The following is a 14,380-nucleotide window of genomic DNA, read 5'->3' as shown; positions in this document are numbered from 1 at the left end:
GTCTTTCTAGTGGATTATTGAACCTGAAGGTAAATTTGGGAAATCCCTGAATTTGCAGTCACCGAGATTCTCTCTACTATAGTACAATTTCAAATCCTTGGGATGTGAAGGCAATTTATTTATTCTTTGCTATTTTCTTTTCTGGAATATATATGTAATCAATCCTGCTTTGAAGGAATTCAAAACTTTTAACCATAAGAAAGACCATTTTTACGAATGCTGGTCACTGTATGACTATTGAATGGCAGTAGTTATCCATAAGATTTGGATTAGGAGGTGTATTTGCATGGCACTGGGATTCAAGGATTGTGATATACTTCCAACAAAAGAAGTATTCCAATTCCAAAAAAAATGTAAAGATTTTTCACAAGAAACCAAAGTATACAATAAAATAAAATTAAATATTGATGCTCTTTAGTGATTGTTTAAAACAAAGCATTTGTACAATTTTGTACAAGGATATTTCACTAATAGAGGTGGGAATGAAATCTTTTATATTGCTTATCATTTGATCTCTATGCACTGAATTGTAGTCACAATAGAAGCAATTATATTCACATTATGAAGAGAATATATACCAATCACTATAATTACTTAACCTTGAAGCTGGCAAACAGATAATTTATTTAAAACAACAAAAAATTAGGTTATTATCACACAGGTAGAGAAGTTCTAACTAGTTTAAATAAAACCCAGTCTTTCATGCTAGAGCACAGGCTAGAAAAAAAGAAAGAAGATCACACATGATAAAGGAAACGAGAGATGATGGAAAAGATCAAGAGGTCATTTCTGATATATAGAAAGCAATCTAATTCATGGTTAAGTCAAACACAGGTGAAAAGGGAAACAAGAATTATAGGAAGAAATTTATATAGAGTTAATTATGAAAATAATCTTTTTCATAAATCTACTAAATAGATAATAACTGCATACCAAAAAATGACAAAGAAAAATTTATCAATTAAAAAGCCATTTAACAAAAGACCAATTTATACATTCCTCTAATTATGTCCATAAAAAATTTAAATATACAAATCACATTTCCATACTCAAAGGAATCTTTCTAAACAAATGAAATACACAGACATATAAACAAAATCAGAATTCAAATCATTAAAAAAATATTTTAAAAATCACAGTAAATTATATCTCATAATAAGAAATAAAATAACAAAATGACATCTATATACATTTGTTAAAGTTTCAAAAGCTCAATGATGAAGCAACGGTGCATAATTTATTTAAATAAGTACTGTTTACTAATGCTTATATAATATACCTATTTTAATATTCTGTTAGATAATGGATTTAAAGAACAAATGTTGAAACATCCAAAAAATTGAATTATAGTTATTCTTAAAATGTTAATTTTCCCATGTGTCCAAAGTTGTGAATTACAGTAATATCCTCCAGAAAAGTCAGGTATTTGGTAAAGCAAGGCACATAGGACCAGATTTTGATAAAGGTGCTTTTTCTTTGGTCCTGTAATTTCTTTAAATATGCTACATATCTGGGCGATTCTTAAGATGACTTTCAATATAGCATAAATAACTTTTATAAACCTTTTCTTACGTAAAGCATACATCCATGTGTAATTAAATATTGTAACAATGAAAGTGTAAGTAAAACAAGAGATGCTAAACCCTATTTTTAAAAACAAAACAAAATTCAGTTGAATGACTATACAATGACATTTTAAAAGTCCAATAATTTGATATGTAGGAAAAGTGTATCTCAATTCTTAAGAATAATCAATATTACATTAAGTCTACTGGGTACAAAGTCAATTAGTTTCTTTTCAAACTCTGTCTCCTTAGAATCTAGCTTAAATATCAAACTACTTTTCCTTCTACGAAATTGTGACATTCGATATAAATTTATGTAAACATTTAAGTTTTGCACCTCTAAACTACAGTTTCCACCATAAAGGTAGCCTACAACTTCTCTAAAAATACTTATTAAAGAACTGGTGATACTACTGTGTTGAAACATCTACATGTTGAATTTCAAACTTTTCTTCCCAAATACCATATTCTTAATTTTTAATAGAACCACCAACTGGCACTCTTCTCCCATGAGTTAGCACATTTTTATAATGAACAAAGTAGTTAAGAGATAACAAGTAAACTTCAAAAAGTAAGAATTTAAATAATAAAGGAGTCATCATTATAAAAGATTGATACAATAAGGCTTTTGGAGGTCATCAAAACACACACCACACACAGAGGAAAATGGCATTATCTGTACATATGACATGATATAGCCTACAGGCCCATCTTCTCAAATATGATTCTTTCTTTCTGAATTAAAAATTATAAGCTACATAACCCAATCTCTAATAACATCTTCAAACCTATAATCAAAATATAAACTAAGCTTGTCTAATAAATGTTTCATTTGAAAATATGCTTTAGACTATTTTGTCCTTTGTCACAACTTTTGATTATATTTTTATAAGCTTTATTGAGAATCTTGAAAACTGTTATTTTGGCCACCTGAAAATATATTACAATGGTAACTAACCTGTCTGATTTCCAATATTTGCTTGTATCATTTTTTGAAGGGACAGACTAAACCTGAATTAACAATTAATTGTAAATGTACACTGAATTAATATGTAAGTACCCAACTAGTACTTCAATGTGGGCCAAATATAAATATATTTACTCTTGAATTCTGTGCATTTGCAGGATTTAGATTTCACTTGGCAGTAGGTAGTAACATGTACATCAGAATGGTGTTAAAAACACCATGCTCAAAATGTGGTAAAGTTATTAAACAAATGCTCTCAAAGGTGGTCACTGAAAATCATAAGTCAGGCTACCAGAAAGTTTGCTTAGTGTCAGTTTGGAATTACCAGGAAACTGATTTAAAAGTATTTTGTACTTTTAAACACTTTTAAGCTTTGAATGGAATAGATTAGGCCTGTGTCCTGTAGAGAATAGGTTTGCATAAGCAAAGTAATATAGCCAGTCCTAATTAGCCAAAAGTATCCAACAGTTTGTGACACGGTATTTTTGAGCCAAATTCTATTTAACAAAATCCATTATAACTATATAAAAATATTTACTTTTCTACAGTTTTTAACTATTAGAATGGGAGACTTTTAAAAATATATGAAGCATGAATGAAAAAATAAAGTAAAATACGTTTTATACACAATAGGTTAATTCTGTCTATATAGTCAATAATTAAGTTAAACCTATATTCCATTTTTAGAAAGTATTCTTGCCCACCAATTCACCTTATCATTTTTGCTATATTTTCTCTCCATTGAGCCAACTTATTAAATAACACATGTAATTTACAACCTCAACTCCAGTGCTAATCAAAATGGAAAAGAAACCACTATCTTAAAAGCAAAGTAGTGGTTCCTTCCCAGCAGCTTTTTAGGGCCACAGAAAGGGACTCAGAATTGGCTACCTCTCCTAGACATGTGACCACAGTATTTCTGGGGATGGTGGGTTTATGAGAGGCCTAAAAAGATCTTCTGAGCAGCCTTGAGTTATAGCTATGGTGTCATTTAAAATAATGAAATATCATGGCAATCTGGAATGTCTCTAAGAAAGGTCATTTTGGTCTCAATTCGTTGACATCTATACTACAATTATTTTGGTTGTTGTTTTTAATTAAAGGAAGTTTTTACAGATCAACGAGTAAAATATTCATTTAAAAACATTCTAGATGTATACAGTATATGCTTTGATAGTTCAAAATTCTCCAAGTGGAGATGTTAGACAATAATTATTTTAAATTATTAAACAAGTATTTATTTCCTTTAAATTACATTTTGAAACTTCAATGGAAATTACCACATACAGAAATTTAATTTAAAGTAATATTAAGGATTTATCTGATTTACAGAAAAGAAATATAGTTAAGAGATTAAGGACAAAACTCCATTAGTGCAAAAGTCTCTGGCTACTCTCTAGCACAGGAGCAACTGGATTGCTTTCAGAAGTTTCAAAGCACTAAAAGATCTTAAAACGTAGATGGAGAAATAGATGTGTGTACTTCTCTACATTAAATTTAAATATGAATTTTATTCTCTGACAAATTAGACCCAGAACGTAACTTTATCAAATTTTATGTAGTTGAACAAATAACATTTAGCAATCCTTTCTTTAGTAATCTTTTGTATAAATATAAAAATCTCAGATACATGAAAATGTTTTTCAAATCATACTTCTATTTCTTCACAGCTTTATAGGCAATTATCATTATAATTTTCAAACTTTGAATATTCCATGTGATTTGATATATCTGTACAGAAAAAGATAAAAAACATTTAATAAGATTAAATAGATCTAATTTGCAAAAATTGGTATCGGACATATGTTGTGTGCTCTTGCAAAGAGTGCATAGGACATTTCTGCAGCAATCAAAAGGTAAAATCTTTTTAAACTCAGATTTCAAGTTTTTTCCAATAATTATTTTTCCAATAATTATTCTAATCCCTGGAAGTACTTTCAAGCTTTGATTTCTAGATGTAATAGGTATTTTGTTAACATATACACATATTTTAGCCTTAAATGTTTATATTTTCAAACCATTTGAATATGATGAGATTCAGCGTGATGATATCTTCTTTGAATCTGTAGAAGTCCTCTATGCAAGATTAATGTTGAGATTCCTAGTGCACCATTGTGAAAAACCAGTTAAAGATAGTATATACTATGCTTTAGTAGGATTGCCTGTAGGTTTGGGATCATAACCATATAGGAAAGTAGCTGTTATTACAAGGATGGCTCCAAGGAAAAAGACACTAAACAGATGAAGAAAAAATAAAAAGAGAAAATCAGATTAAAAGCAAACAACTTCTTTCTATTTCTTCACTTGTAAAAACAATTATAACTTGGGGGAAAATGTTCCATAATATGACTAACAAATACTGAATACTTACTACATTCTAGGTATTCAAGCCAAGTATTTTACATGCATTATCTCACTTAGTTCTTATAACAACCCTATGAAGAAGTATTAGTATTGCCCTCATTTTTTTTTTTTTAATATATGAGAAAACTGAGGGTTAGAGTAACTTGCTTAAAATCCCACAACTTGAAATGGAAGACGAGATTCAAATCCAGGTCTGTCTGACTTTAGAGCCTGTACTTTCATCCACTGCACTGTATTGTCTCCCAAAACAAAGATGTTTTAAATGTTGTATTTCCCCTTAACATGTCTTTTGCCTGCAATACACTGAATAATAAAAGATCTCAATTTTTAAATATTTGAAAGTAAAAAGGGAAAATGGAAGTTTTTTCAGACCAAAGTAAAGTTCAGTTTAAAATCCAAGGTAGTAATAAGCAAAACTCAGGACCAATTTACATAGGATGCTTTCTTTACAAAAGTAAATTAGATTAAATGCAAGTATACTTGGTTTATTCTTTATTTTATCTGCCCATAGATATAATATACCTTATTATAAACTGGAAATGAACTTAAACTGGTACTAGAACTTAAAGTGGAGCTAAACTGAATACCAATCTTAACTTTTAAGATGTATATTCTTCAAAGTGCTATTATAGAGACATGTATTTGTCTTGGTTTTAAAGTTTCTATTAACAGTTCAAAATCACTCTCCTGCTTTACAACAATAAACATTTGTTCTATAAAGGAAAAAGATCACAACCCTTATTATGACACAAAGGGGCCCTTCCTAATGTGGTCCCTCCAACCTCATCTTCCACACTCCACCCCACCCAATCTGTAATTCGGTGAACACAACGTGCCTTTCAAGACAGTGTCTTTGTAGATGCTACTCCCTCTGCTTGCAATGTCCTTTCTCCCAAGAAAACTGATTATTCATACCTCAGGTCTAATGTCTCCAAGACTCACTCCCCTAGGCAGATGTACTCTATGATAACATTTACTATGCTCTATTAAATAAGGCATTATTTACATGTCTACACCCCGGCTTAACCATCTGCTCAGCATTCATCATTATACCCCAAGTACCTAGGATATGGAAGGAGCTCAATAATTATCTGTGGTGATAAATATCTAGTGTTGACTTGACATTAATGGGCAACTTTCAAAAGCCCTGGATGCAGGTACACAGGTAAGATTAAGATAACATAAACTTCTTATAATACATCTTGAAGAAAATTACTACCATAGGAATATTTAATAATTATTAGGCTTTGGATGAGCTTCTGACTGAAAACTTTCTTTGTCAGGCATTCTGACCTTTGTTTAGCTTTCTGAACCTCTGGAATACACACTCAACTGACAAGTTGTCTGATCCAATTTTCTACCCCCTGCAGGAATCCATTCTATGAAATCTCTAACAGGATCTACTAGAAAACCTAATAATGTCAGGAAACTCCTGCTTGTCAAGATAGTTATTTTTAGATGGTTCTGAGAGAAAAATTTTTCTTGGGGAAAAACTATTAGAAAACAAAAATTATCTCAAAGATTTGAATACCTGACTTCCAACAGAATTATATATATACTTCAATAATGTATTAATCATAAAGTTCTCATTTATTTATTCACATATCTAACTTTCTAATCACTGTGACCTCCTTGAAGAGAGGAAACATATCTCATTCATAAATTTAGGTTTTTTCAGGATCTGGTACAGTGAAAGGAAGACACATACTACACACTTAATACATTTTTGATAAAAGAATAAATAAGCCTAAATGCAAGGATGGTTAATGCTAATAAGCAAAATAATCAACACAAGAAAAATAAGTTAGGAAAGGAAATACTGGTGATGTGATATCAGTAGAGATGTCTAGCAGTCAGCTGAAAATAGGGATCTAGAGTTGAAGTTGGGACTTATCTTCATAGAGAGGACAGACAAGACATGGCAGTGGATAAGATGAATGAGAGAGTGAATAAGGATTGACAGATTACCAAAGAAGCAGCCAGAAAAGCAAGTATAGGGGTACCACTTCTGAGAAACCAAAGCAAAACAAAACAAAACAAAACAAACAAACCCAAAACACACATGAAAACCGTTTTAGGAAGTGAAATGGGGGTAACCATGGAAAATATATTAATACATTTGGAATAGGGGTCATGGATTTATTCCTTAAGAGATGCTCTTCACAAAAATAAGAATATACAAAGACAGAAGGTCAAGTTCTATTTTAGGAAAAATAATCCATCTCCTTCATGCGGCTCAGTGTCAAAACATTCATTCATTCAATAATAACGGTATCATTGTCTTTTCTCTTTTTCTCTTCATCGCAACATACCTTACACAGACCCTCAGAAACATGGATTTACATGCAGGTATGCATCTTATTGACACACCACTATTTTGTCCCTCTACTGATTTCCCCTTTCATTTACTTGTTCATTCCCTGCATGTTTCAAAGATTTAAAGTTAACACCCTGACTTAGCCTTATATGAGGTTTGATTTTTTTTTTAAGGTATGCTTTTTTAAATGTACCCTAAAAATCTATAGTTCCAAACATTTTCAAACAATACAAAGTGCATAACTGCCCCCACTTAATGAATAGAGTACCTAAAGCATAATTAAGGTATAGATCCTAGTTGTTAGGCTAGTCTCACTAGCTAAGTAATTCATTCTCATACCAAACTAGAAACAAGTAATTTTAAACTGATGTCACAGAAAAATCACAGATCTCAACATGCATGTCCCAGACCTATTGTCCAGGTTGCTAGAAGAAGGAAACCATAAATGTTCAATATAGAAATATAAAGGGCATATTATATTTTTCTCCTGCCAAATTCCACCCATAATCCTATCTCACTCTAGTGACGCAAATGAATTTTACTAGCTGTATTAAAATTTTAAGATCTTGAACATTCATTCAGACACAAGGAGTACCTCTTATAGGCCAACCTCTGGCCTTGCTTATAAGATGGTAATAAATCTTCTGAAGAAAGGAGGAAAGAATGATAGAATGGAGGGGGGTGCCCTTTTATTTTGGGAGGTCTCCTGATAAAGTAACATTTGAACCGAGACCTGAGGATGTGAAAAAGTTAGTCATGTGAATACATAGGGGATGAGTATTCCAAGATGACTGAAGGACAAATCAAAGCCCATGGCCAAGAGATTACTGTAACTTAAAAAAAAAAAAAAAGTGATTAAGAGGAAAGTAGTATCAGATTATCAGATGAGGACAGAAAGGTAGCTGAGGGCCACATCAAATAGGTCATTAATGATGACAACTTTTAGATGACATGGAAAGCAGAGGATTTCTGAACAGAGGAGTCATATGATCTAATTTACATAGAAAATAATCAGTCTGTTTGCTGAATGGAGAAAATTGTAGGAACACAGCCCAAGAGAAGAAGCAAGAAGATACATCAACAGATTATTTCCTTAATCAAGATGATAAATGAGTGTGTCTTGGACCAGGATGGTAGCAATGAAGTTGTGAGAAATGGTTGACCCTGGAGATACCAAAAAGGAAGAGTTGACAGGCTTTCTTTCTAGATTAGAATGATGTATGAGAGAAGGGTAAAGAGAAGCTGATGACCTTACTTCTTACTTCACTCAGGAGGTAAAGAACTTCCATACGTTTTAACTTTCCTTTTTAAGTCTGTCTATACATCCATATCCATAGACTCTGCCTTCTCTTAGGTTACTGTGGATAAACTGTGTTCCTATAAGTCAAGGAAGATTTTGGCCTAAGCAACTGGAAGAATGGAGATGCTACCATGTACTAAATTGGGAAACCCTTATAGGGGCAGGGAATGAATTATGTAGTAGACATTCAAGTGAAAATGTCAAATAGGCAATTATATATACAAGCTTGGAATTCAAATTAAAATGTGAAAGTTATTAGCATATAGATGGTATTTAAAGCCTTGAGAATAGAGATCACCTAAGGGAGTGAGTGTAAATAAGAGGTCCAAGGGCAGAGCCTTCAGATTCCAAAGTTTAGAAATTGAGAAGATGAAGAGTGGAGTGAAGTTAGAGGAAAACCAAGTATAGTATCCTGGAATCCATTAAAATATAATCTCATTACTCCGGAATTAGAAATTAAAATTATGATTATAATTATGATTATAAATTTTAAAAATGATAGGACCTTCAATACCATCTGTATTTATCATACTTCATTCTTCCTAATTCTGTCTCCTCCCTTGGCATCCACGACACCAAACATCCTGGGTCTTCTGCCTTCCCTTGCAATTCCCTTCCCAACCAACCACATCTTCCTGCCACCAACGAAAAGAGTTTTCTCTTGCGCCACATTCTTTATGTTAACTATTCAAGAATGTCATTTACTCTCCTGGCTTTATCTACATAAATTCCACACATACAAATCCATTATATGACTTATTTTATGACTTTATATGACTTACTAACTTTTTTATATGACTTTTTACTTTGGAGAAGAGTTTGGAAAAAATTTTTTAATCTGTTGGGCAAATTCTGGCTAGCCAAATTTGTATAAAAAACTTTCCAGTGGAAGATTTTCTTTTATGCATTTAGTTTGCAATCTTTTTTTAAAAGATAGTTAAAAGGATCTTTTACGGTATTTCCATGATCCTTCAAAAGTTGTAATAAAACAAGATTTTTCATACCAGATCTTATTAAGAATTCTTACTTTTCTATATATTTTGGAGACTTAAAGCAATAGAAAAAAATATATTACCTGGTTGGCACAAAATCTTGCAGCCAAAAATAGGATATCAGTGTTGATAATATTATGGATAAAGAGGTTGCAAATCCTTTTAAAATATTATCTGCATATTTAATAACAGCAGCTATTACAAGGCCTCCAAGTGCCTGCAAAAGTTTTAAAAGATTATTTTAAACAAACATATATAAAATTGCTTTCCCAAACAATCTCATTATTCAATAAAACTTTAGACTTTTGTCCTATAAATTTAATCCCATTGTAATAAGTGATTTTATTTTTTTAATTAAAAAAAACTAATGTTTATTTATTGTTGAGAGAGAGAAAGACAGCGAGCAGGGAAGGAGCAGGGAGAGAGAGGGAGACAGAGAATCCGAAGCAGGCTCCTCACTGTCAGTGCAAAGGCTGACATGGGGCTCAAATCCATGAACCGTGAGATCATGGACAGAAGTCAGAGGCTCGACTGAGCCAACCAGGCATCCCTTAAATTTTTTTTTAATGTTTATTTATTTATTTTGAGAGAGAGAGCAGGGGAGGGGCAGAGAGAAAGGGAGAGAGAGAGAATCCCAACCAGGCCCCAGTGCAGAGCCCAACATGGGGCTTGAACTCATGAACTGTGAGATTATGACCTGAGCAGAAATCAAGAGTTGGACGCTTAACTGAGCCACCCAGGTGACCCAATAAGTGATTTTTATTAAACATCTCTTGGGGCGCCTGGGTGGCTCAGTCGGTTAAGCGGCTGACTTCAGCTCAGGTCATGATTTCATGGTCCGTGAGTTTGAGCCCCGCGTCGGGCTCTGTGCTGACAGCTCAGAGCCCGGAGCCTGTTTCAGATTCTGTGTCTCCCTCTCTCTGACCCTCCCCCATTCATACTCTGTCTCTCTCTGTCTCAAAAATAAATAAATGTTAAAAAAATAATAATAAATAAAAAAAATCATCTCTTATGACCATAGACTTTTGTTCAATAGCCCTTTTATTACAAAAGCTACCTGAAGTAACTACCAGCATAATCTGCAGTTTGTTATATTAGTTTAACTGTACTGTGAATAAAACATCTATCCTCAACCAGTTTAGTAATTAAGCATCACTTGTTCAGACAAATGTGGGAAGACTGTCACTTGGATCAATGAAATGTTCTTACTTTTGAGGTAAAAATAAAGTGTAATTTAAGTTATTTTACTAGTCTTTCAATAGGCTCCTAACTTGGCTTTTTTTCCTCTAGCTCCTCGCCCTTCAATCCCCTTTTTATTGCTGTCAGATTTTTCTTCCTGAAAAGATTGTAGAAAGAACTTTCTGCCAAATCCCTCTCAAATTCCAAATTGTACCTGCTTAAATAATGAGGTTTTACCATACAACATAGTTTTGTTTTCTGCCAAACTCTAGTTATAAACTCCTAAATCTGGGTTACCCACATTAATAACTTCCTCACAAGACAGAAGCTTATTATTAGTGAGAGTCACAAATTATGCCAATTGAGCTCACTACAAATTGATGTTTGAGTCCCTTTACCTCCTGGCAATGTAGTCAATCATCTATTCAGTTCCTATGGAATCATACCAACTATACCAAACCTTCTTTATTTAACTCAAGTCTTATAGGAAGAGGGCTTCCTTCTGCTAGGATAAAAGCCATCATACAAACTCTTCTGACTTACCCTATCTCTATTTTATATTTCCTCTGAATTTTCATTTATCCTGGTCTCTTCTCCTATCTTAAAAATAGAAGTATATTTCCTGCTTTCAAAACACAACCACAATTTGCCACCTTCACACAATTTCTGTAAGAGAGCTTGCTCCTACAGCTTCAAATACCTCTTAAAGAAAGGCTTTGTGAAGGCAGTGACTCGTATCTTAACTTTTGTATCCTCCAGCGTTATCAAGTTGTTTTCTTCTTTTGATGATGAAATTACTCAACCCTTGAACAATTTCAAATTATGAACTGAGATAATTTGATAGGAATATTTTAATATGTACCTGCTACAGATTTAAATATCTAGATCTGCTTTTGAGCCTTAATGAGCTGATCATATACAACATATACAACAACAAGAACTGTAAAAAAAAATCAGAAGTTATATTTACCTCTAACTTCAACTCTTTAATTCTTAAACTTGCATTTTCATTATGTCAAATTTAAATACCATAAAGTTCATTTATGACCTTTTCAAAGTAAGTTTTCATTGTGGCATTAAGACCAGTTCTATTTTAACTTCCCAGAATAAACTAGATATAATGAGAGCACTAACAGGAGGGATCTTTTTCCCTCCCATCATACATCAGTAGCTACTCTGATTCTCTATATTAAAATAAAGTTTATTAGCATTAAATATAAGACTTTAAATGCTTTACCTGAAGAATAACAACTATCCAAGTCAGTCGGTTATATCCCTGAAAAAATCCATTCTTTGACACCAATTCTCCATCATAAATGTAGACACCCATTAATCCAAATATACTCCCAAAGAAACCTATAAAAAAGTAAATTTTATGGCATGTGTCATTTGTCTGGAGAGATATTTTTCCACTGGTATTCTAAATTTTATATTTAGCTTTTCCTTTTTGATAAAATTTGACTACTTTAAAAATCTTTTACTTGGGTATTTATATAAACTTAACAAAATTATACTTTGTACTATATTATAACTGTAAGACAAAGACAATATAAAAAAGAACAGAGATTACCAACTCTGGAACACTAAAAACTATAATGTTTAAATTACATGACCACATGGCTGTCTCATTCAAATATCTGGAAAATGCTCACTTTTGGCATATTCATTATGTCTCATATCTTCCTATTGCTAGCTCTATATTCTTATATATTCATACACACACACACACACACACACACACACAAAGAAACTATACACACACAAACTATAAAGAAAGAAATGGAAACCTATAGAGGCCATTTATCAGGAGTAGTCTGGTAAGATATGTAGTCAGAGTGCAGAATGAAGCAATGTTTTTATAAAGACATAACTACTTGAAGTATTCCATGATGGAAAGGAACTGAAAGGATATGAAATGTTCTTTTAATTTTATTTATGCCAATTCATTTTTTAATTAAGTTTTTAATTTTAATTCCAATATAGTTAACATACAGTGTTATATTAGTTCCAGGTATACATCAATCATTTTAAGATGTCTAATTTTGAACATGACAGTGATACAAATTTACAAAGTTACAAAAATAAAAAATACAAAAAGAAACACTTATGAAAGCATTAATTAGGTTTCTATTTTTTAATTATAAAACAACACTTGCTAATTAGGAAAAAAGGTATCCAATACAGGTTATATACATGTCAGTATATACAGATCTACAGCATTCTATCAGTTGTACAATATTCCATTTATGGATGATGATAATAATATGAAATACATACATAACATGATGTTCCACAAATTGTTCTAAGTGCTTTATGTATGCTAACTTACAACAACCCTATTACGCAGATACTCCTATGCCCATTTTATGGATGAAGAAACTGATACACAGAGAAGTTAAACTTGTCTGAGCTCACACTGCTGGTAAGTGATGGACTCAGGATTTGAATCCAGGCAGTGTGGCTCTGGACTCCATGATCCTAATCACTGCACTATTTAATCATACGGACAATTTATTTAAGCAATATTCTACATGTCTATTTTTTACAATTGTAACCAATGCTAAAATGAATAACCTTGATCTATCTTTGTGCTCTTGTGTAAGTATACTTATAGGATAAATTCTTATTCAGAAGTGGAATTTTTGCATCAAAGCATTTATATAAAATTTTGTTAAACACCCCCAAATTGAGATCCAATAAGGTTATATCAATCTATACTCCTGGCAACCATAGGTAATAAGAGTTCCTATTTCTTCACTGTCTGGCTAATGTTGGACCTTATCAATTTGCTAATTGTTGATAGTTTGATACTTGAGAAATGCTATTAAGAGAGAAGGGAAACAGAGGATCTGAAGCAGGCTGTGCTGACAGCAGAGGGCCCAATGCAGGCTCGAACTCACGAACCGTGAGATCATGACCTGAGCCAAAATCAAGAGTCCGATGCTTAACCTACTGAGCCACCCACATGCCCCTACTTTGAATACTCTTAAAAAACATAAAACAAAAAACAGAAAACTTGATACATTTATAAAATTTTGCAGAGAAACAAACAAATCCTGTGATAAATATAAAGGTTCAGTTTGTTACCACATTACTGGAAAACAGCTGGAAAAATGGACTAAGGCTTAGAGGTTGTTTGGGAATGTTTGACTTAAAATATAGGCCATTAGGAGTACAGACATTCACTGTGGAGGGCCTGACTGCTACCAGGAGAGACACGGTAAATTTGTTAAGTTGATGTAGACAAAAAAACAAAACAAAACAAAAAACAGTTTTCAAACATGAGCTCCAAAGTCACAAGAACAGAGACTTGAAATAGAATGGTTGATTTGCAATGAAGCTGTCTCTCACATGTAGCATTTTCCAAAATTAATATATACCTGGAATACTATATCTGGAATTTTTGTATGAGAAATTAAACGCTATAATACTGTAATAGTTTAAATATTTGTTCAAATGAAATCCTTAAGTATGTGAGGTCTTTTTGTTTGTTATAAACTATTTACCTTCAGGTAAAAAAATGTTACAGAATTTAAAAGCTAAAACAAAATATTTTGAAATAAAAAGATAATAAAATAAATATTTTAAAAGATAAAAAAAATAATATTTTAAAACAAAGATGAAAGTTTCATCATTTCAAACTTCCTCTATTAAGTTTCTTTTTTTTCTCTTTCAGCTTTATTGAGGTAAAATTGA

The 14,380-nt window shown here is 32.1% G+C and overlaps 1 protein-coding gene and 1 long non-coding RNA gene across 6 annotated transcripts in view; one reads left to right on the top strand and one right to left on the bottom strand.

The window, feature by feature from the left end:
* The window catches only part of LOC128313938 (uncharacterized), a 62,986-nt gene that overhangs the window by 11,046 nt on the left and 37,560 nt on the right, over window positions 1-14,380 (top strand). The window lies entirely within an intron of this gene.
* The window catches only part of SLC35A3 (solute carrier family 35 member A3), a 54,640-nt gene continuing 40,652 nt past the window's right edge, over window positions 393-14,380 (bottom strand). For all 5 annotated transcript variants that reach the window (XM_053214515.1, XM_027058505.2, XM_053214517.1 and 2 more), the window contains 3 exons: window positions 11,922-12,040; window positions 9,589-9,722; window positions 393-4,765 (listed from right to left, as the gene is read on the bottom strand). In XM_053214515.1, coding sequence (XP_053070490.1) covers window positions 4,675-4,765; window positions 9,589-9,722; window positions 11,922-12,040 — 344 coding nt within the window. In that variant the 3' untranslated portion in view covers window positions 393-4,674. The remainder of the gene's footprint in view (window positions 4,766-9,588; window positions 9,723-11,921; window positions 12,041-14,380) is intronic.

This window comes from Acinonyx jubatus, chromosome C1 (genome assembly GCF_027475565.1).
Source record: "Acinonyx jubatus isolate Ajub_Pintada_27869175 chromosome C1, VMU_Ajub_asm_v1.0, whole genome shotgun sequence".
Classification (NCBI taxonomy): domain Eukaryota; kingdom Metazoa; phylum Chordata; class Mammalia; order Carnivora; family Felidae; genus Acinonyx; species Acinonyx jubatus.
This window is presented reverse-complemented; position numbering and strand designations above follow the sequence as displayed.